Source organism: Hemiscyllium ocellatum, chromosome 1 (assembly GCF_020745735.1).
Source record: "Hemiscyllium ocellatum isolate sHemOce1 chromosome 1, sHemOce1.pat.X.cur, whole genome shotgun sequence".
NCBI classification, from domain to species: domain Eukaryota; kingdom Metazoa; phylum Chordata; class Chondrichthyes; order Orectolobiformes; family Hemiscylliidae; genus Hemiscyllium; species Hemiscyllium ocellatum.
Window position 1 is genome coordinate 37,300,549 of NC_083401.1, and position 21,229 is coordinate 37,321,777.

Below are 21,229 nucleotides of genomic sequence, written 5' to 3' on the forward strand. Positions count from 1 at the left end.
TCTTAGGAGACACAGAATAGTGATGGAAGGTTGGTTTTCAGATTGGAGTTCTGTGACCAGTGGTGCTCCACAATGATATGTACGCACATACATGTGATTTAGAGCAGAATGCTGGTATCCTGATTAGACAGTTTGTGGGTGGACCCAAAGATTGCAGGGAACTGCAGATAGGGAGAAAGATTGCCAGAGGATGCAGAGACTAGAGACTTGGGTAGCGAAATGGTAGATGGAATTTAATCCTTCAAAATGGAGGAGGCAGCAGGGTAGGAAATGTTCAAGCTCCCAGCCCATCTGCTCCATTTGACATGACCGACAGCATCCTTTTTTGATAATATTTTTCATTTAACTTGAATCAAATTCATTTTTCTTTCATTCTGCGGCTAGTGGTGGAAAGAGGCTGCAGGGACTGTTGAGCAGGGATCTGATCCATTCCTTATGGCAATGGCTTGAGCAATCAATGAATTGAGGTCTGTTCTTTTCCTGATATTTTGGCAATGCCTGCAATTGTAGTGGAATAAATGATCTCTTGGTCCTTGGGGTTAACTTGGACGGTCAATTGGTCTTTGAGAGTTGGGACATATATCTGAAGTGGTGGCACAGCTGGCTCAGTGCGCTTCCTCCTTGATGTTGCAGCTCCAGAGACAGCTTTTGTCAGAGACAATGCTCTGGGTTCGGTCAGCGGCTGCAGGGGCTGCTTCATTGTGCTTCCACCTTGGTGTTGCGTCTTCAGGGAATGGTTTGGTAAATGCGGAGTCTGGTGGCATCCTGTAACCACTTAAGACATCAAGAATCCATGTATGGAACAAATACAGAGGAACCTCGATTATCCGAACAAGACGGGCGGGCACTATTTCATTCGATTGATTGATTCAATGTCTCTCCTATGGAACTTGGAGTTTTCTGAAGTTTCTATTTTCCTCGCTCTGCCTGCCTTGCTCACTCTCAGTGTCTCAGGATATGTTTCTGAGTGCGCGCGTGCGCGCGCGCGCGCGCACACACACACACACACACACACACACACACACACACACACACACACACACACACGTGTGTAAGGGACTTGCAGCATTGCTGAAGCCTTCCCGACCCCCAATCAGTTCAATGGGATTGACATAGCAAGCACTTGCTCATTCTGCTTCCTGTTCAGGGGACTAGGCAGCAGCACACCGCATGCGAGCCTCCACCTTCAACCCTCATCTGCTCCCCCCAACCCTCTCCATGACCACCCCATGAGGCCCCGTCCGCCACCACCCACTGTCTGCACTCCCACCCCCCCATCTAGACTGGACAGCAACAGTAAAACTGCTGCTGCCTTTGGGGGCGGCGGGGGAGAGGGGGCGGGGGAGAGGGAGCGGTGGGGGTGGGGGAGAAATTTAATCAAAACTGAAGTCTGGGTGGAATGCAAGTGGAGAAGATGTCTCCATGAGTAGGAGAGACTAGGACCCAAGTGCACAGTCTCAAAGTAAAGGCACAACCCTTTCGAATGGAAATTAATTCCTTCAACCAGAGGGTGTTACATCTGTGGATCTCATTGCCACAGAAAGCTGTGAAGGCTATGTCATTGACTATATTTAAGACAGAGATAGATAGATTCTTGATTAGTAAGGGGATCAAGGTGAAGGCAGAAGAAAGGGTTGAGAAACGTCAAAATTATCATCACATGGCTGACCAGATACACTGGGCTGAATGGACTAATTCTTCTTCTTTACCTTATGGTCTATGGTCTTATGTGATTCCACTACACTACCTCTCGACTAGTGCTCCTGGTGGCAAGCAGTGCAGATTTCAGCCTGCTGATATCATTGCCCCTGAGTTGGAGACCTAACAAGTATCATATATATGTTCAGCATCACCTCCTTTCTCTTGTACTCTGAGCTCAAGATTTGTTGCCTCACTCGTGAAAATCCATACCAATGTTCCAGACCACACTCCCCACCCCAGATGACCCAATATGAAAATGCCATTTCTCCATTCACAGATCCTACCTGAATTCCACTCACTGTAACTGAGTCATATTGTAACTATGTTAAGTCTGTAAATGTTCATGAGAAAAACATCCATTCACAATCCGTCTTGAAGAAAACTGTTGTTCTTACAATCTTCAGAAAAACAGTCAGACATTGCAATTCATAATCTCAAATAACACAGTTTACTCATTTCACAGGTCAGAAACCTGTCCAAATAAATGTGGAGAGACATTTAATAAAAACCCAAAAGATAATAACTTCAAAAGATGTCAAAACTAACACTCTAACGGCTATTGCTGTAAACAGATACCATACTGAGCTGATCCATTACAGATCAGTCAAGCATTCATAATGAGGGACCTGGCAATTATATTAACAGACAGATGGTGAGACATTTTTCCAGATGGCTGTTTACGTCATCATGCTTGTTTCTGTCTGGGCACATGTCTACTCAGTCCCATTTGCTTGTATTTCAACTATTTAGTTTAAAACAATATAAGCTAAACTGTTGCCCTGTTCCTACCACCCCTCCTCAGTTGAAGCAAAACGCTCAGAGAGACAGTATCGTTTTACCTCCATCTTTATTCTGGAGGGAGAGAGAGAGAAAACGATCACCCATGTGCACAGGGATCTGGATTCCCAGTCTTCTCTGGCACAGCAGTTTCTTAATGAATTATATTGTTATTTTAAAGGGAGAAGCATTTGGATAAGGTAACATACATATTGATTGGATGACCGTTACAACCAGCAAACATCAACAGTAAAGATTAAGCCATCTGCTGTCACACAATGAATGTTCTTAACCTTAACTGGCTTCACATAATGAATTCTTTTCATCTTGGTAAACTGACACTTTATACTTAATGCTTTCAACATTGTTAAAGGCTCTACATAATGCATGTTTTTCCACCTTGTTAACCCATTACCCTCAGCTCCAGCACCCCATTGTTAACTGCAAGTTCTTATCGGTTCTGAGTCATGTTCAGCTGAACTCTTGTTTCATAAAACTCAAAACTTAAATCTTTCCCTACTTGCTCATACCCAATACAAATTCTCATTCCCTCCTTTTATCATTTCATGATAGCCACCTGGACGGCACTACCAACTTTTCTAAGACTCTGATAGCCAGTATTTAAGCAAGTTATTGACACACAGTATACAATGATTGTAACAACAAAAATTACTCGCCTGTTACAGTAAATAGAATTTGAACAATCCTACCATCTGGAAAAGAAATCACTAGTAAAGTTCTTAAATCCACAGTCTTTAGTGACCACTCCATCCCCTCCAAGTCGAGTGGAAACGAGCCAATACTCCAAAATCTCCTTCAGTAAAGTCCAGCCAGAAAACAATATCCAGTCTGTCCTCATGCATCACTCCATAGAGAAATCTGATTTTTTTGGATAAGGGCAGTTAAATACTTCACAAAACTGACAAGACTTCCATCCTTGTGGAGATGCTTCAGATGGAGGATACCAGCACATCTGAGCATACAGCAGCTGCAGCAGCAGGCTGGGTGAATACAGCATTCTTTGCTGTGTCAGCTCCTGCTCTGCTGTCAAATGTAACAAAGCCAACTGGCTGTTGCGATGTTAGCTTGATCAGTGAACCTTCATATCCCTTAAATGATCAAAACAGAAGGTAAAGCTCACGTGGTTTAATGTCCATAGGAAGGCCACCGACCAAAAAGCACACTGACCTCCTCTTCACTGTTGTTGGTTTCTTTGCTTTTCGTGCTCATGACTGGTGAGCTGATTGAATCCATTGGATTGGGTTGTGGAGGGGTGGGTGGTGGTCCGAAGGCATGCTTTACCTATTAATGGAGAAACTCTAGAGACTATGTTAGCTGCTGAAAGTATCTCTGCATTTTCTCTCTCATTCCTTCCTTGCCAAGATGGATATCAGTATGAAGACAGTCACACATTTGACAACACTAAATTGTGTCTGCCTATTTCAACACTCTTTGAATTCACTATTTATGATATTATCAAGTTTTATACAATCCATAAACTTCTAAATTGTACTGCCTAAACAATTCAGTCAATTACAAACAACAATCAACGGTCCTAAAATCAAACCCTTGGGTACCTCATTCAGGTTATTCGAAAATTATTTTCCTTTAATAAATTGGCTAATGTGAAAGCTGTCAGGAAAAGTATTTCCAAAATCTGGAACAGCAAGAAAACAACATCTTCCCTGTGCCTTAACCATTGAAGAGGCAGTTTCAGTTCTGATTTAAATCTCAAACATTCGTGGGAAACAAATGCTGAATATTTTAAAACATGTTCTCCAAATGAAACTTCCCAAATAAAACAATCGGAATCATAGTGGCAACTTTGGTAGAGATCAACATTCTTTGAATTTGCAATATGAAAGGGGCCAATGAAGTCTTAACAATAATGAACAGAACTGAAACAGGTCAGCCTCAAGTTCTAATATTCTGTAAAATCTTAACAAAACATCAAACTCAAAATGCACTTCTTTTTGTGAACACTGTGCATTTTTAAAAAAACAGCAGCAGTAAAGATATTTTAATACAATATTCTCATCTGGCTAAAGCATGACCATTGAACCAACTGTTTTTTTTTAAAAACAGGCATTGTAGAATTTCAAACAGATCAATCAATTTGTTTTAAGGACATAATGTTGGACAATTTGAAAACAAAACCTGCCCCATTATATTGCTCACAAAACACATTGAATTGAGATCCAAACTCAAGCAAGGCAAAACAGTTGCTCAAAAAGATTTTCTGAACCAGGATTTCAACAATCCAAAATTTTTAAACATCAAATTTTCCTTTCTCAACACAAGTATTAGTACAACCTTAATTTCAGCGATCCTTGTTTTTTTTGGATCCTCTCACTGAAATGACACTTCTAAAAGGAGAAAGCCCTTGCAGCGGCCCACACGGGTCTCTTTCCTCCAGAACAAAGACTTGCAGAGCCTCAAATTTCACCACTCGGGGACTTTAACTCCTTTCTCACTTTACTTCTCACGGGGGCTCACTTAAACACTGAAAACTCAAACCCCAGCACAGCAGGTTTGATATAATTTGGAAATGCTGGTGTTGGACTGGGATGTACAAAGTTAAAAATCTCCTGGTGTTGTGAGATTTTTAACAGTAGCTATAAGAGGTGATGCAAGAGACTTGGGTTTTTCATGTGGAAACGGAGCACTGGATGAATGATGAAGGATACAATGCTACATCAAAATAAATTGTGGTAGCAGGAGTAGGAAACAGGCTCATTTCAGAAAAGTGTAATCTTAGAACTGATAAAATCTTTCACTCGGCTATAAATAATCAACATGTACAATAAACTTTCAAATACAGTGGTGGAACTAAAATTAATTAAAACAATATTTCAAATGACAGAACAGTAGCATGCATTAGAAACCTGATTAGATCAATTAAAATGGGCTGACTGGCATTTCTTTTTCATTAAAACTCGGGATTCATAATTAGATCCACACAATAATTAAGTGGTTTGTACATTACCCCCATGAATCCAAATCCTCTTCTGCAACAGTCCAGACAATCATTTTCCAATCCATTAGAAATCTCTGCAATATAAGTTATCCAATACTAGCTGGGGGACCAGATCTTAATTGGGAAATGGTGTCATAGTGATGGCAATGTATCAGGAATCCAGAGATCCAGGTTAATTCCCTGAGGCCATGCAAATCTCACCACAGCAGTTGGCAGAATTAAATTTCTAGTAATAAATATGTAGTTGGAAGCTACTGTGACAACTAGCATGAATGTCATTAATAAAAAAAACTGATTCACAGAGGTCCTTTAAGCAAGGAAATCTGCCATCCTCATCCAGTCTGGCCTACACCTACAGCAAGTTTGTTGACTTTAAACTGGCCTCCAAAGTGGACTTGCAAGCCACTCATTTCAAGTGCAACCTTAAGCCCTTCTGTTTCCAAAGAATGGATCCTTACATATAAATGCATGACACTTCCTAATATGTGCAACAACCTTGACTATTATCTTAAATCGAAGTTTAGTGTAACTGTCAACACATTCGTGATTTTTTGACAAGTACTGCCCAATGGCAGAATCATATCTAACAGTACAAGACTGTGGGAAATTGCAATTATTGTTTACTCAACACTGACCACAAAAATAGGACCAGCGTGTTTGTACCAATGTTCTTGATAAAAATAGTATGAAACCAAGGAAATTAAAATACACCCCAATACCCCAACATCGTGTTCCTGTACATAAACAGTAGGCCTTTTTAACAATGCAGTTCCAACTAAAAAGTCATAGTAACATATTTGAGACATACAATTCTACCCTTACTATAGCAATTGATACACCCCATGGCATCACAAAGGCAAATGGAAAGTTTCATTCAATTGGTGCAATTTTTATTTGGTTAGCATTAATTGAAAAGGCATTATTTTCAAGTACAGTGGAAGTTGCTGGCAAGTAATGTCTCATCCCACAATCACTTGCATAATTGTTGACATTTTTGGAGACAAGACATAAGAAATAGGTTATACAGCCTCTCAGCTGTCTCATTATGTATAAGCTCAAGCATTCTCATTCATTCTATAAGGCTTTGGCTTTCCCACCCAATCCTCATAACTCCCAATTCCCCATGCCCAAAACAAAATCTATTGATATCCTCCAGTGTTCACAACATTACCACATCCTTCTGGGGTAGAAAGCGCCAAGGAATTACAATCCTGAGTGAAGAAACATCTTGAATCCTAAACAGCCATTCCACTACCTTCATAATGCAATCCCCAGTTCTAAACTCTGCAGCCAAGGGAAGATCCTCTTAGTATCTACCCAATCAAGTTCTTTAATAATTGTATATGCTTCAATGTGGGAAGATAGCGGTGTACTAATAATGTCACAAATTGCAATCCCAGGCCCAGGTTAATATTTCAGGTTCATATTCTACACTGAAAACTGGTGTGATTTAAATTCAAGTGCTAAATTTCAGAGTTGAAAGTTAGTTACAGTACTGGTGATCATGAAACAATCAATTGTCATAAAAACCCAACTGATTCATAAATATCCAAGGGTTGGAAATCTACTATTTTATACCTGATCTCACCTACAGACTGATAGGAACATGATCAGGTCTTAACAGACCACAGAAATAGCCTAACAAACCACTCCATTCAAAGGTGATTAGGGATGCACAACAAATTCTGGTCTTGTCAATAACAGTCTTAACTGAAAATGTGTTGCTGGAAAAGCGCAGCAGGTCAGGCAGTATCCAAAGAACAGGAAATTCGATGTTACGGGCATAAGCCAATAACAGTCTTAAACCAAGAATGAATAAGTTAAAATCTCCTCCCATTCTTCTTAACTATTGTGAATTCCTTACCAATCTACACAACTGATGTTTATGTTGCTTCAGCTTAAACATATAATTTTTAATTGCATTCCTTGACCACTTTTGGATGTCTATTTAAAATGCGGCACTATCCAAAGAGTAGTTGAATTAATTACTTGCCTACCTTTCCTCAACATAACAGCAAGAAGCTGCACAACCACCTGATGAAGGAGCAGCACTCCGAAAGCTAGTGTTTCCAATTCAACCTGTTGGAGTATAACTTGGTGTTGTGCGATTATTAATTTTGTACACCCCAGTCCAACACCAGCATCTCCAAATCATGAGCATGAAGCTGGAATTTCTTCACTTGCATCAAAAAGAATGAAAGTCTCTTGAATATTGCGAGTGATTTGCAGCTGAAACTCCAAATCAAACCAAGATTCCACAAATTGTGCACTAACAAACAAACTCATTCTGCTCAGATAAAGCTGACGTACTAAATGTTCTTTATATGTTCAAGTTCATTCTTGACATTATGGGCTTCCTAAGGTTCTCCAGAGATGATAAAATGTGTTCTTGGAAAAGACGGAACCTTGGCCAATATAGGTTGGGAATCTCTACAATGAACCGTTATTGTTAGATGACTTTTTTGAAAAAAACCTGTTACATTCATTGCTTAAAGTTAAACGCATACCAAAAAGCTTATTTATTATCAGAGTTTCCCTTTCTATGAATACAGTAAAAACAGACTCTTTGGCGATGATCCATCAGCTTTGTTTTTACTATGGACACATACATATAAAAACTTTACACGTCTTACATTGAGAAGGGGCGGTTATATTTAGTGCTTTGACCCCTATGTTTCATGTACTTCCTGGCGCGCTCTCTTCAGCTTCCCTTCCAGCTCCTGACACACGCACACACACACACTGAGAGAGAAGCAAAGGCGCCTCACCTCGTCTACCGTCCGCTTGGGAAGGTGCAGGATCCCCAAAAGCAGTTTGAGCTTCACTGCCGACGATAAACCGTGAAAACACACTCGGATGTTGTCCACAACGTCCTTAGTGAGCAACGAAGCGATGCTAGGAGGCGCCCAGAGCTCATCGGCTGAGCCGAGCTTGTTGTGCAGCCACAAACCTGTGTCGCTCTCCCTCATGGACGCCATCTTGAAGAAGGAGATTTGAATGGACGGGCATTAACCGGGACGACGAGAGCCTTTGCTGTGGGCTCCGCCTCCTTGCCGTAGGGCCACGCCCCCTCGCCGCGGGGCCCCATTTCCTACAACTGCAACACAACCACGCTGCAGCCCCGCCCACATCCCAAAACCCCTCCCCCACTCCTGTTGGGGAACCACCAATGAAAGAACGGCCAATACTGCAGTCAGTTAACCGGCTGAACCGCCTCCCCTGTCGGGCTGCTTCGCCGATTGGTTAGAATTCACGTCGATCAAAAACATGACCGCCCCTCTCTCCCTGCGCAACCGTTGCTCGTCTGGTCGGATCGAGGCGGGGCTGTTTGGGACGGTCGAGTGGTTTTAAATTTGAAATCTTTCTCTCGGTAGGTTTTATACGTAGAACGGTTTGTTCCCATTTAATTTAAAAAAAAATGCAGTTTTTCGATAGGTAACTGGAAATAACGCAGGTTTTCTTCCCCCACCCACCCACCCTCGTCTGAAACAGGGTCCCTGCTTGCAGCCGCCGCCGTCGTCGCGGCGATCATGGCCGTTCCTTCGCTCTGCCTCTTCGTCTTGCTCGCTGCCGGCTTGATAGCCGAAGCCAACGGCGAATCTGGGACTGTCATCCCGGCTGAAAGTAAGTTCCCAGATTCTCTTTTCCCCCACCCGTGTCCAAATCCGTATTTTCATAGCATCACGGTTTGAACCGTCTCGGATAGACCTTGCTAACTGTCCTGGGTTGCCTGGGGCACTCCTGGAATTAAAGGTCCGTTTTCCATTAGGCTGCTGAGAGCAAAACCAGACAAAGACGCATGCCGGCGTGAAAGCGAAAAGTGTCTTTGTTTATTTTTTAAAAAAGCCTTTGCATATATGTTTATTCTCATTTTAGAACACTAGGTTGTGATGGTAAGGGTTTATCCCTTTCTACTGCAAAGATGTCCCTAAGGGAAGGGAAACCCATTATGTATTTCTATCAAGCTTCTTTGTTGTATCGAATGGATAACTAGAGATGGCTCTAGTCATTGATACCTACGTACCAAGCTGTATAACTAATTATCAAAACCCATCCAGCAAGCAAATGGTTTGTTTGATTTTGCTCTTCCAGGTGTCATGGTAAGGTGATATATGCTGTATGTTTTGGGTAGGCAGAAGTGGGTAGTGTAGATGCTGGAGATCAGAGTCAAGATTAGAAGGGTGCTGGAAAAGCACAGCAGGTCAGGCAGCATCTGAGGAGCAGGAAAATTGACCTTTTGAGGCAAAAGCCCTCCATCAGGAATGCGTATGTGTTGGGTGACCAGTGGCAGGAAGATGTATGACTACCTCCAGCTCTGCCAAATTTAACAATCTTAAAAGTGATAATGGTATAGGTAATCCCAGAATGGCAGTTTCAGATGTTGAATTCAGATAAAACAAAAATCTGGAATATAAAATTGGCAGTGAAAGTGACTGTGAAGCTGTCCAGTTGTCATGTACATCCATTTGCTGTAAAGATGTGCCTTAGGGAAGGAAACCCGATTTTGTCCTTCTATTGAGCCTCTTTATTGTATCAAATGGATAACTAGAAGTGGCTCTAGTCAGCAATACCTACATACCAAGAATTAATTTTAAGAATTTAGATTAAATGTTTTGCTTACAAAAGACTTTCCCTTCTGATACTGTATTCAGAAAAACTGGGGCAAAAAAAATACATGGGTATGGACACTGCCAGTTAGCTTAAGTTCTTGTAAGTCAGTGGGGCTTTGTGAAAAAATAATATTTAATTTATTGAAGTTCTTTCAGGGAGTAATCTGTTGTGGGTAAAAGGAAGCCAATTGATCTACAAAATTTCCAGAGAATTTGATAAGATGCTACATACAAGTTTTTTTTTGTGAAAAACTAAAAGCAAGGTGTAATATATTGGCATGCATAGAAGATTGAAAAATGTGTTGCTGGAAAAGCGCAGCAGGTCAGGCAGCATCCAAGGAGCAGGAGAATCGATGTTTCGGGCATAAGCCCTGAAGAAGATTCCTGAAGGAGGGCTTTATGCCTGAAACGTCGATTCTCCTGCTCCTTGGATGTTGCCTGACCTGCTGCGCTTTTCCAGCAACACATTTTTCAGCTCTGATCTCCAGCATCTGCAGTTCTCACTTTCTCCATGCATAGAAGATTGGCTAGCGAACAAGAAAAAGGTGTTATTGGGTCAATTTCTAGTTGACAATATGGTCTGGCACAAGGATCAGTGCTGGGGATCTTGTGCTTTTATAATTGTTTAAATTATTTGGATGAAGGGACCTAAGGTAGAGTCACTAAATTTGCTAATGAATACAAAGATAGGTAGGAAAGTAAGTTGTAAAGAGACTATTAAGAAAGCTTAATATGCAGCAAGTAATTAGGAAAGTTAATAGAATGTTAGTTATTGCAAGCAGGATGAAATGCAAAACAGGGAGGTGATGGTTTATCTCTACAGAGCAGTAGTGAGACCATAATGAGAACACCTTGTACTGTATTAAGCTCCTTATTTAATGATGTATGGATGGAGGTGTACTGCAGGCAGTTCTGAGAAGGTTTCCTACTCTAATACCTGAATTGGGAGAGTGTATTTGGAGGAAAAATTGGATAGGCTATGCTTGTATTCACTCGCGTTCGTAAGAGTAGGAGGTGACTTGATTGGAATATATAGAATGCTGCGAGGTCTTGACAGGATGAAGGTGAAAAGGGTAGTTCCTCTGCATCTTTGGATCATTGATCTAAAATAAGGAATTGCTCATTTAAGGCGAGTTTGTTTTTTCGAAGTTGAATCTTTGGGACTCTTTCCTCAAGCGGTGGAAGCAGTCTTTTGAACATTTTTATTGTAGGTGTACTAAAGGGTCTGTTTCCATGCTGTATGACTATAACTCTTAAGTAGATAGATTCTTCATACGCAAGCAGATGCAGAGTTATTAGGCAATGTGAGAAAGTGGAACTATCAGATTGCCTGTGTTTTGTTCTGGGTGGAGGCCTGAGGACATGATGTCCTGCTGTATCAAGTGACACTTGAAAAGAAATAACTACTTAATAGAACATAGGAATATGAATAGCATATTCAGCTCTTTGAGTTTGTTCCACCATTCGTTGAGATCATGGCTGATCTGTTGCCTAACTCCATACTCCTTAATACCTTTGCTCAACAAACAACAATCAAACTCAAATTTAAAACCAGCAACTGATCCAGTTGAAGATAGTTCCAAACATCATCTAGTGTTTGAATATGGAATTCTCTCATTGCACTGCTCATGAATAGTCTAGCCCTTATTCTCGGACTATGCCTCATGGTTCTAGAGTCCCCAACCAGTGGAAATAGTTTATCTATATTGACGTTTTCTGTTAATATCTTGAAGACTTCGATCAGATCACCTTTCTAAATTCTAGAGAAAAAGCAGTGAGGGACTGGGTGCAGTTGCATGGTAAATTATGGGGGAAAAAAGTTAAGGAGGTGGAGGGCCCTGGAAAGGTTGATGTGTCCAGAACAAATGATAGGACAAAGAGTAGGGAGTTTTGAGAAGATTTGTAGCTCAGGTTGATGTTCTGGATGTAGGTTTGTTCACTGACACTATTCCAGGTAACATCTTCAGTGAGTCTCCGGATGAAGCGCTGGTGATGTAGCCAGCTTTCTATTTGTGTTTAGGTTTTCTTGGGTAGTTGATGTCATTTTCTGTTGTTTTACTGAGAAAAAAACAGGAAATGACATCACCAACCCAAGGAAACCTAAATACATAAAAAGTAGGCCATGCCATTAGCACTTCATCCAGAGGCTCACTGATGTTACCTCGTATGGTGATGAAACGTCTGAAAATAAACCTTCCAGCTCAGCGAGCAAACCTGCATCCAAAGAGTAGGGAAATAATCAGGAAGCTGATAGCAGATAAGCAGACAACAATGAGAAGTGAGGTAGTGTGGTGTTTCACTTAAATACATGCAATACACGGAACCAGGTAAATGAGCTTCTGACTCAGATTGAAATAGTCAGGTATGATGTTATGGCTCGTGAAGTATGGCTGCAAAAAGTATCAGGACAGGGATCTAAATATAGAGGAGCCCCGATTATCCGACCGAGATGGGCAGGCACTATTTTGTTTGGATAATTGATTATTTGGTTAATTGATTCAATACCTTTCCTCTGGACTCAGGGTTTTCTGTTAAGTCCGCTCCCTGTTTGGGGGATGGGGCAGCAGCAGCATTGCGCAAGACCCCCGGCCCCCCACCCTCACCCCGTTCAACACCAATCCCCTGCCTGCCCCCAACCTTATCCAATATTGCCCTCCACCTGCCCCAACCTCGCCTAATGCAGATGTCGCCAACCCAGTCCAAGTCCACACACCCGCCTGCCCCAACACTGCCCCTCAACACTGTCCAACACCGCCTGCCCCCAACTTGTTCTGTGCCGCCTAGTGGTCATCCCCAAACCCATCGAATGGCACCACTGCCCGCGCCCCCAACCCTGTCCAACACCGCCCTCTGCCTGCCCCCAACCCCGTCCAATGCAGCCCCCTGCCCGCCATCCAAAGCCATTCCCAACGCCACCCCCTGCCAACTCCCAACCCTGTCCAATACCACCTCCCAACGCTGTCCCACGCCCGTCCCCAACCCTGTCCAATGCAGCCCCCTGCCCGCCGTTCCCCCCCCCCCGTCCAACATCCCCTGTCCGCCCCTAACCCTGTCCAACACCAACCCGTAAACACTGTACCCCGCCCACCCCCAACCCTGTCTAATGCAGCCCCACGCTCATTCCCAAATCTACCGCCCCCTTCAATCCCCACCTGCCCCCATTACCCCAACCCCTCTCTGTCCACTCCAGGGGACAGCCGGACTGGACACCAACAACAAGACTGCTGCTGCTGCCTTTTGGGGAGGTTGAGTCTGCAAATAGAGCGCATGCACACACACGCCTTTGTACTGCAACTGAAGTATGTGGGGAGAGAGGGTGGGAGGTCAGTCATTTGGAGATGGTGCCTGGGCTCCCATCAGTCCAGGACCAATTTCCAGCAGCATGTCAGTAAGGTGACTTCATTTTTAATCATTGTAAACAAAAGACGTGATCAGTGTTAGAAACAGTCTTTGATGTAATGTTTCTATCAGGACCTTGAGATCTCCTTCAGATAATCCAATATTTGGATAATCGCGGTTCCTCTGTATCCAAGGATACATGTCCCATTGAATGGACAGGCATGTGCCAGAGGGGGTTGTTGTTGTTTTGTTCTTAAGAAATGAAATTAAATCAATGGCAAAAAGTGATGTAGGCTTGGAAGGCATAAAATCTATGTGGGTAGAGTTGAGGAACTGCAAAGGAAAGATGATGCTGATGGGAGTTCTGTACAGGATCCCTAGCAGTAGTCAGGATGTGGAGCAAAAAATAAATCTGGGTACAGAAAACGCATGTAAGAAAAGGACAGCATAAAAGCAAAAGAAGTCATACAATGTGGTGAAGATTAGTGGGAAGCCAGAGGATTGGAAAGCTTTTAAAACCAGAAGAGGGTATAATTGAAAAAAGCAATATGGGGAGAGAAGATGAATTGTGAGGGTTATATTAACCAGTATATTAAAGAAGATTGCAATAGGTTGTTTAGATAGGAGGTAAGAGTGGACATTGTACTGTTGAAAAGTGAGTTTGGGGAAGTAGTACTTGGAAATAAAGAAATAGTGGAGGAACAGAATAGATACTTTATATCAACTTTCTCAGCAGAAAGTGCCAGTATCATACCAGAACATTGAGACAGGCAGAGGTGAGTGTAGTCGTTATCACCTGACAAGAAGGTGATGGGGAAGCTGAAAGATCTGAAGGTTGGATTAGATGAGATTGTGGAGGCAATGGTGATCCTTCAGGAATTGCTGCAGTCAGAGAGGGTTTTAGAGGACAGGAAAATGACTAATGTAACTCAACACCCTGTTTAAAAAGGGAGTGAATCAGAAGACACAAAATCAGGCTGGTTAGTCTGACCTCCGTTCTTGGTAACATTTTAGAGCCCATTATTAAGGATGAGATTGTGGAGTACTTTAGAAGTGCATGTGAAATAGTGCTGAGTTAGCACAACTTCATCAAGGGGAGGTCATAACTGACAAATCTGTTAAAATGTTTTGAGGAAATAATGAACAAGTTAAACAAGAGAGCTAGTGGATGTGATCTATTTGGATTTCCAGAAGGACTTTGACATGGTGCCACATAGGACGATGCTGAATAAGAAAAGACCCCATGGTATTTGGGACAGTGTGCTAGCATGAACAAAGGGTTGGCTGACTGGCAGAAGGTAGAAAGTAGGAATAAAAGTACATTTTTCAAAATGGCAGCCAGCGAGTTCAAAGGGGTCAGTTCACATTATACATTAATGATCTGATTAAGGAACTGAAGGCATAGTTGTAAAATTTGCAGGTGAGTCAAAGATAGGTGGAGAGTCAGGTAGTGTTCAGGAAGCACGAAGGCTGCAGGATGACTTGGATAAGCTAGAAGAGTGTATTCCATCTGGCGCTGCTTTACCCAATGTGGGAAATTATGACATTATGCACTTTGCTAGGAGGAATAGAGGCACAGAGTATTTTCTTAATGGGAAAGGCTTTAGAAATCTGAAGCACAAAGGGACTATTTCAGTTTCTTAAGGTTAACTTGCAAGTTCAGTTGGCAGTTTATGAAGGCATTCTGAATTAGTGGTGCAGGAAGAGCACAGCAGTTCAGGCAGCATCCAAGGAGCAGCGAAATCGACGTTTCGAGCAAAAGCCCTTCATCAGGAATAAAGGCAGAGAGCCTGAAGTGTGGAGAGATAAGCTAGAGGAGGGTGGGGGTGGGGAGAAAGTAGCATAGAGTACAGTAGGTGAATGGTGGAGGGGATGAAGGTGATAGGTCAGCGAGGAGAGGCTGGAGTGGAAAGGTGGAAAAGGAGATTGGCAGGTAGGACAAGTCATGGGGACAGTGCTGAGCTGGAAGTTTGGAACTAGGATGAGGTGGGGGAGGGGGAAATGAGGAAACTGTTGAAGTCCACATTGATGCCCTGACCATTTCTCAGAGGTGGTAGAGTGATGAAACAGGTACAAATGTGTTGCTGGTCAAAGCACAGCAGGTTAGGCAGCATCTCAGGAATAGAGAATTCGACGTTTCGAGCATAAGCCCTTCATCAGGAATAAGAGAGAGAGCCAAGCAGGCTGAGATAAAAGGTAGGGAGGAGGGACTAGGGGGAGGGGCGATGGAGGTGGGATAGGTGGAAGGAGGTCAAGGTGAGGGTGATAGGCCGGAGTGGGGTGGGGGCGGAGACCTGAAATTCACCTGGACTGTCTCAGACTCCTCCCTCCCCTTCCTAGACCTTTCCATTTCTATCTCGGGCGACCGACTCAACACAGACATCTATTATAAACCGACTGACTCCCACAGCTACCTGGACTACACCTCCTCCCACCCTGCCCCTGTAAAAACGCCATCCCATATTCCCAATTCCTTCGTCTCCGCCGCATCTGCTCCCAGGAGGACCAATTCCAACACCGCACAGCCCAGATGGCCTCCTTCTTCAAGGACCGCAGATTCCCCCCAGACGTGATCGACGATGCCCTCCACCGCATCTCCACTTCCCGCTCCTCCGCCCTTGAGCCCCGCTCCTCCAACCGCCACCAAGACAGAACCCCACTGGTTCTCACCTACCACCCCACCAACCTGCGCATACAACGTATTATCCGCCGCCATTTCCGCCACCTCCAAACGGACCCCACCACCAAGGATATATTTCCCTCCCCTCCCCTATCAGCGTTCCGCAAGGACCACTCCCTTCGTGACTCCCTTGTCAGATCCACACCCCCCACCAACCCAACCTCCACCCCCGGCACCTTCCCCTGCAACCGCAGGAAATGTAAAACTTGCGCCCACACCTCCACACTCACTTCCCTCCAAGGCCCCAAGGGATCCTTCCATATCCGCCACAAGTTCACCTGTACCTCCACACACATCATCTATTGCATCCGCTGCACCCGATGTGGCCTCCTCTATATTGGTGAGACAGGCCGCTTACTTGCGGAACGCTTCAGAGAACACCTCTGGGCCGCCCGAACCAACCAACCCAATCACCCCGTGGCTCAACACTTTAACTCCCCCTCCCACTCCACCGAGGACATGCAGGTCCTTGGACTCCTCCACCGGCAGAACATAACAACACGACGGCTGGAGGAGGAGCGCCTCATCTTCCGCCTGGGAAGCCTCCAACCACAAGGTATGAATTCAGATTTCTCCAGTTTCCTCATTTCCCCTCCCCCCACCTTGTCTCAGTCGGTTCCCTCAACTCAGCACCGCCCTCCTAACCTGTAATCTCCTTACTGACCTCTCCGCCCCCACCCCACTCCGGCCTATCACCCTCACCTTGACCTCCTTCCACCTATCCCACCTCCATCGCCCCTCCCCCTAGTCCCTCCTCCCTACCTTTTATCTCAGCCTGCTTGGCTCTCTCTCTTATTCCTGATGAAGGGCTTATGCTCGAAACGTCGAATTCTCTATTCCTGAGATGCTGCCTAACCTGCTGTGCTTTGACCAGCAACACATTTGCAGCTGTGATCTCCAGCATCTGCAGACCTCATTTTTTACTTGATGAAACAGGTAAAACAGCCAGAGCACAGGTGAAGTGGGAGGTTGTTGAGCCTGGGGAGTCAGACTGGGGTGAAGTGAATTTGCAAATGGAAAAGAAGAATTGCAAAATAGAGTAAAAAGGTGCTGTAAAGGTTGGATATGGGCTGTGGAGAGAGGGGTTGGCAGAAGAGGGGAGGCAAAGGTAACGAGAAAAAGGAATCCCTGAAAACTAAAAAGTAGCTGTCAAAAATCTCATGTGGATCTTTCAAAAATATTTTGATCCCTGAATTACTGCTATATACATAACACAGTGACAGTGTTTATGATAATTTTATGTTTTAACTTGTTAAATGTGTTAGACATGAGATTTTAATAATAACTGTCAAGCACACTTTAGCTGTTTTTAATGCTTCTTCCACAGGTCGTCCCTGTGTTGACTGCCATGCATTTGAATTTATGCAGAGAGCATTACAAGACTTGAAAAGGACTGCAAATAACCTAAACACTAGGGTAAATGTATATTGTTCATTATAACCAATCGATAAAGTAAATCGAAGCAGAACAAACTTAAACGTTTATCGCTGGGAGCCATTCAAAATTTATTCAGTAATTTTAATTTACAAACAGAAGTGTTCATGTTGTAGGTAAATTGTAACAGGTATGTAAGAAAACATAGCTTAACTTTCAGAGGTGGCGAAATGTATGATGGATTGCATTAACACTATGCAAATTGGTAGGTATGTTTATTGCAACATATCACCATAAAATCATCACAAATTGTTAGATATTTGTTGCAATATATCACCATAAAATCATCTGAATTACCATATGGAATTGCAGTTAGAATAAGGGGTGAGGAAAGCATCCCTTTCACGATGTAAAATTGCCTATGACAATGAACTAAATGCAATGGGTAACCAGAGGGCCAAATCATCTTGACTACTGTTGTTGCTACTCTTATCCCACTCTTGCGAAGAGGAGATCTGCACTCCACGCTCATCTGTGTTGTGTTATCCCCACCCATCCATTGAAGTTCATGACTCTTGATATGTCATCCAACTATCCTAGGTTGACCCCTCAATCTGCTGCCATCTAGTTTGTCTTTGAGAAGAGATTGCTGCAGCTTTTGAGCTCTGCTCAAATGACTGAGATAATGACGTTTCTGGATGTTGCTTTTTAAAAGTCCTTTTTGATGTTGCAATTCGAAGAACCTCGAGACTTATCTTGGGATTTACAAATGGAATATCTTAGCATCTGCATTTCTATTTCTTTCCAGAGATCTTTACTTAAACATGATTTATGATGGATGTTAGACTGGCCTCTGCTTGAATATTGTATTCGCTAGCTTTTCACTAGTATTCATCGCTAAAATAAATAATCCATTTGAGAATAGATAACCATATTTATGTTTGGGAATGAGTCACTTCCTTTTGATTTGTACCTTTTCTTTAAAAAAAGGCTAATCACAGGATGAGGATCACAATTTATTTTCGTGCAGAAAGAGGCCACTCAGCCCATGTTGCCCGCACTGGCTCTTTTATCTAGTGCCAATCTCTTGCCTTTTCTCCCTATCCCTGACAACATTTCTATCCAAAAAACGCCCATTGCCCTCTTAAATATCTCAATTGAATGTGCCTCCACTAAATTCTCAGTGTTTTCCATCCCCTAACAACTCACTAGATGGAAAATTTTTTTTCTCTCAAATAATTCCTGCTTCGTTTGCACATCACTTTAAACCAACGCCCCTTTGTTGTATCTTTGACAAGTAGACACAGCTTCATCCTATCTATTCTGTGCAACCCACACATGATTTTGGAAACCTCAATCAGATTTCCTCTTGGCTGCCTTCTTTCCATGAAGAACAATCCAATGTTTTCAATCTATGCTCATAGCTAAAGTTCACCATATCTGGTACCATTCTAGTAAATACCAATTTAGCACTCTGTCCAATGAGTACACACATTTTTACTACAATGTGGCACTCGCAGCCATACATGGTACTTTTATGTCTAACAAGTATCTTGTACAAGTTCAACATCCACCTTGTTGCTCTTGTACTCATACAGTAAATAAAACCAAGAACCCTATATGCTATATTTACTTCCTTCTTCATCTGTCCTGCCACCTTCAATGATCTGTATGCTTTGACTAAGTTCATAAATTGTTAGTACATTTTATTAATGCAATGCAGAAATCTGAAATACTTTCAACTATATTTTAAATATTTCTTCAGTCTTTTAAATATTCTAAATTGTTTTCATGCATATTAGAACTAAATTGTGATGGCTATATATGACATTCAAACTTGCTGATTACTTGGACTACAGTCAAATTGCAACATAAAGAAATATAGATTATTTTTAAGAGGAAAGAGCATTTGCATATAAATTTGATTATATCTATGTTTACAGACTGATGATCTGCTGCTGAGAGTGGAAAAGCGGGCATTATGTGACTGTCTGCCTTCAAATCTGTTAGCCTGATGTATTAGAGGTGGGCCGCGACACTTTGCTCAGAACATATTCCTGTGCCTCGTGACATGCAAATGAAATATGTCTAAAGCGTTTGAAATATATCTCAAACGTTTGAGATGAGCTAAATATTCACAGTGAAATAATAAATGTTTCAGAGACCTTTTTCAAAAAAAGGCAAATAAACTTTGATTCCTGAAGGCACTGTTGTTTGAAATTCTCTTCCTATTCCTGACTTCAGATGTCTTCTGAAAACCATTTTTCTTTCACTGACCTTTTCTTATTTCTCCCTTTCCCTTCAATTAATATTTTCAAAGCTACCCAACCTACCTGTCCTGTTGTCAAATATTTTGAATCTTTTTTTCTGTGAGGAATAGGTGTAATGTGACTGCATTTCAATTTTAATATGCTAGTTGGCAGAATTTGTTTGCACTTTTATTTATCCTGCACTTAACTAGAAAGCATGAAATGTGATGTAATAAGACAGCTTAATATTGTATTGTGTGTTTATCCCTGTACTATTAGCTTTCACAGGGATAGGGCAGGAAAGGAGAGTTGAGAAACAAGTTTTAACCATGATTCAGTTGAATGATGTGCAAATTGAAGGGGCCATTGGTCTACCCTGCTTCTATTTCTTGTGCCCTTATAGGATTCCATTATGTTCAATTATTGGTGAGTAGAATGTACTTTACTATGTCTTGTAAGATTTAAATATTTAGTGGGGGAAAATGTGGTTTTGTGTCAAGTTAACAAGTAATTTTCTATGCTAATATATGTTTGATCCTAAAAGTGTAACTTATTTCACAATGAGAATATGCATGGTACTGTTACAAATATAACATGCTACATTGAAGTAAAATTCTACCCTATGAAACACTTTGAGTTGATTTATTTTGTTGCAATTTTACTGTATGAAATCAGTGTGCTTCATTAAAATATTTTAATCTTGTTGCTTTTGTCATTCTGCATATTTAGCAGCAGGTTTCACTTGAACAGACTTCCTCTTGCATCATCTTGAATTTAATGCAAATTAATTTTTTTAAAAACTTCATTTCCCTCTCTTGCATCTTCCCTCTTGCTTCTTGACTACAAGTCAGACAGAAATCCTGTTTTGAGATAGTTTCTAACCATGAAGTTGTTCAAGTGGTCATATCAGAATAGTTAGAACTCAGCCTCTGGCTAACATCTGTTTTCAAAAAATTGCTTTGTGCTTTTCTCAACAGATTGTGGAATGCCGTTGTAATGTAAATCAGACATGTGCGGTGAACTTACTTAAAATCTTCGCATCCTCATACATTTATAGTTTTTAAAATATGCAAATTTGCTTTCATAACTAAAATGCAGAGCTACTGAACTTGGAAACTTAAGTTTTATGTTAAAACTCCCTTTCAGGAAAGGGATCCAAAATAATCAGGTAAGTAAATGGGGTTGCACGATGGCTCAGTGGTTAGCACTGCTGCCTCACAGCACCAGGTCTCAGGTTTGATTCTGGCTTCGGGTGACTGTCTGTGTGGAGTTTGCATGTTCTCCCTGTATCTGTGTGGGTTTTCTCTGGGTGCTCCGGTTTCCTCCCACAGTCCAATGATGTGCAGTTCAGGTGAATTGGTCATGTTAAATTGCCCATAGTGTTAGGTGCATTAGTCAGATGGAAATAGGTCTGGGTGGGTTATTCTTTTGGAGGGTCGGTGTGGACCTCTTGGGCCGTAGGGCCTGTTTCCACACTGTAGGGAATCTAATCTAATCTAAATTGAGAATTGCTCCAAGAAAA

The 21,229-nt window shown here is 42.3% G+C and overlaps 2 protein-coding genes across 2 annotated transcripts in view; one reads left to right on the plus strand and one right to left on the minus strand.

Annotated features, from left to right (window-relative positions):
- The window catches only part of nelfa (negative elongation factor complex member A), a 74,987-nt gene extending 66,444 nt beyond the window's left edge, over positions 1-8,543 (minus strand). The window contains exon 1 of the mRNA XM_060828815.1: positions 8,224-8,543. Coding sequence (XP_060684798.1) covers positions 8,224-8,433 — 210 coding nt within the window. The 5' untranslated portion in view covers positions 8,434-8,543. The remainder of the gene's footprint in view (positions 1-8,223) is intronic.
- Positions 8,238-20,337, plus strand: nicol1 (NELL2 interacting cell ontogeny regulator 1). The gene is made up of 4 exons (XM_060828827.1): positions 8,238-8,825; positions 8,948-9,079; positions 17,412-17,500; positions 19,402-20,337. Exons 2-4 carry the CDS (start codon positions 8,986-8,988, stop codon positions 19,471-19,473), a joined length of 255 nt encoding a protein of 84 aa, XP_060684810.1. The 5' UTR covers positions 8,238-8,825; positions 8,948-8,985; the 3' UTR covers positions 19,474-20,337.
- Positions 20,338-21,229: the final 892 nt, after the last annotated feature.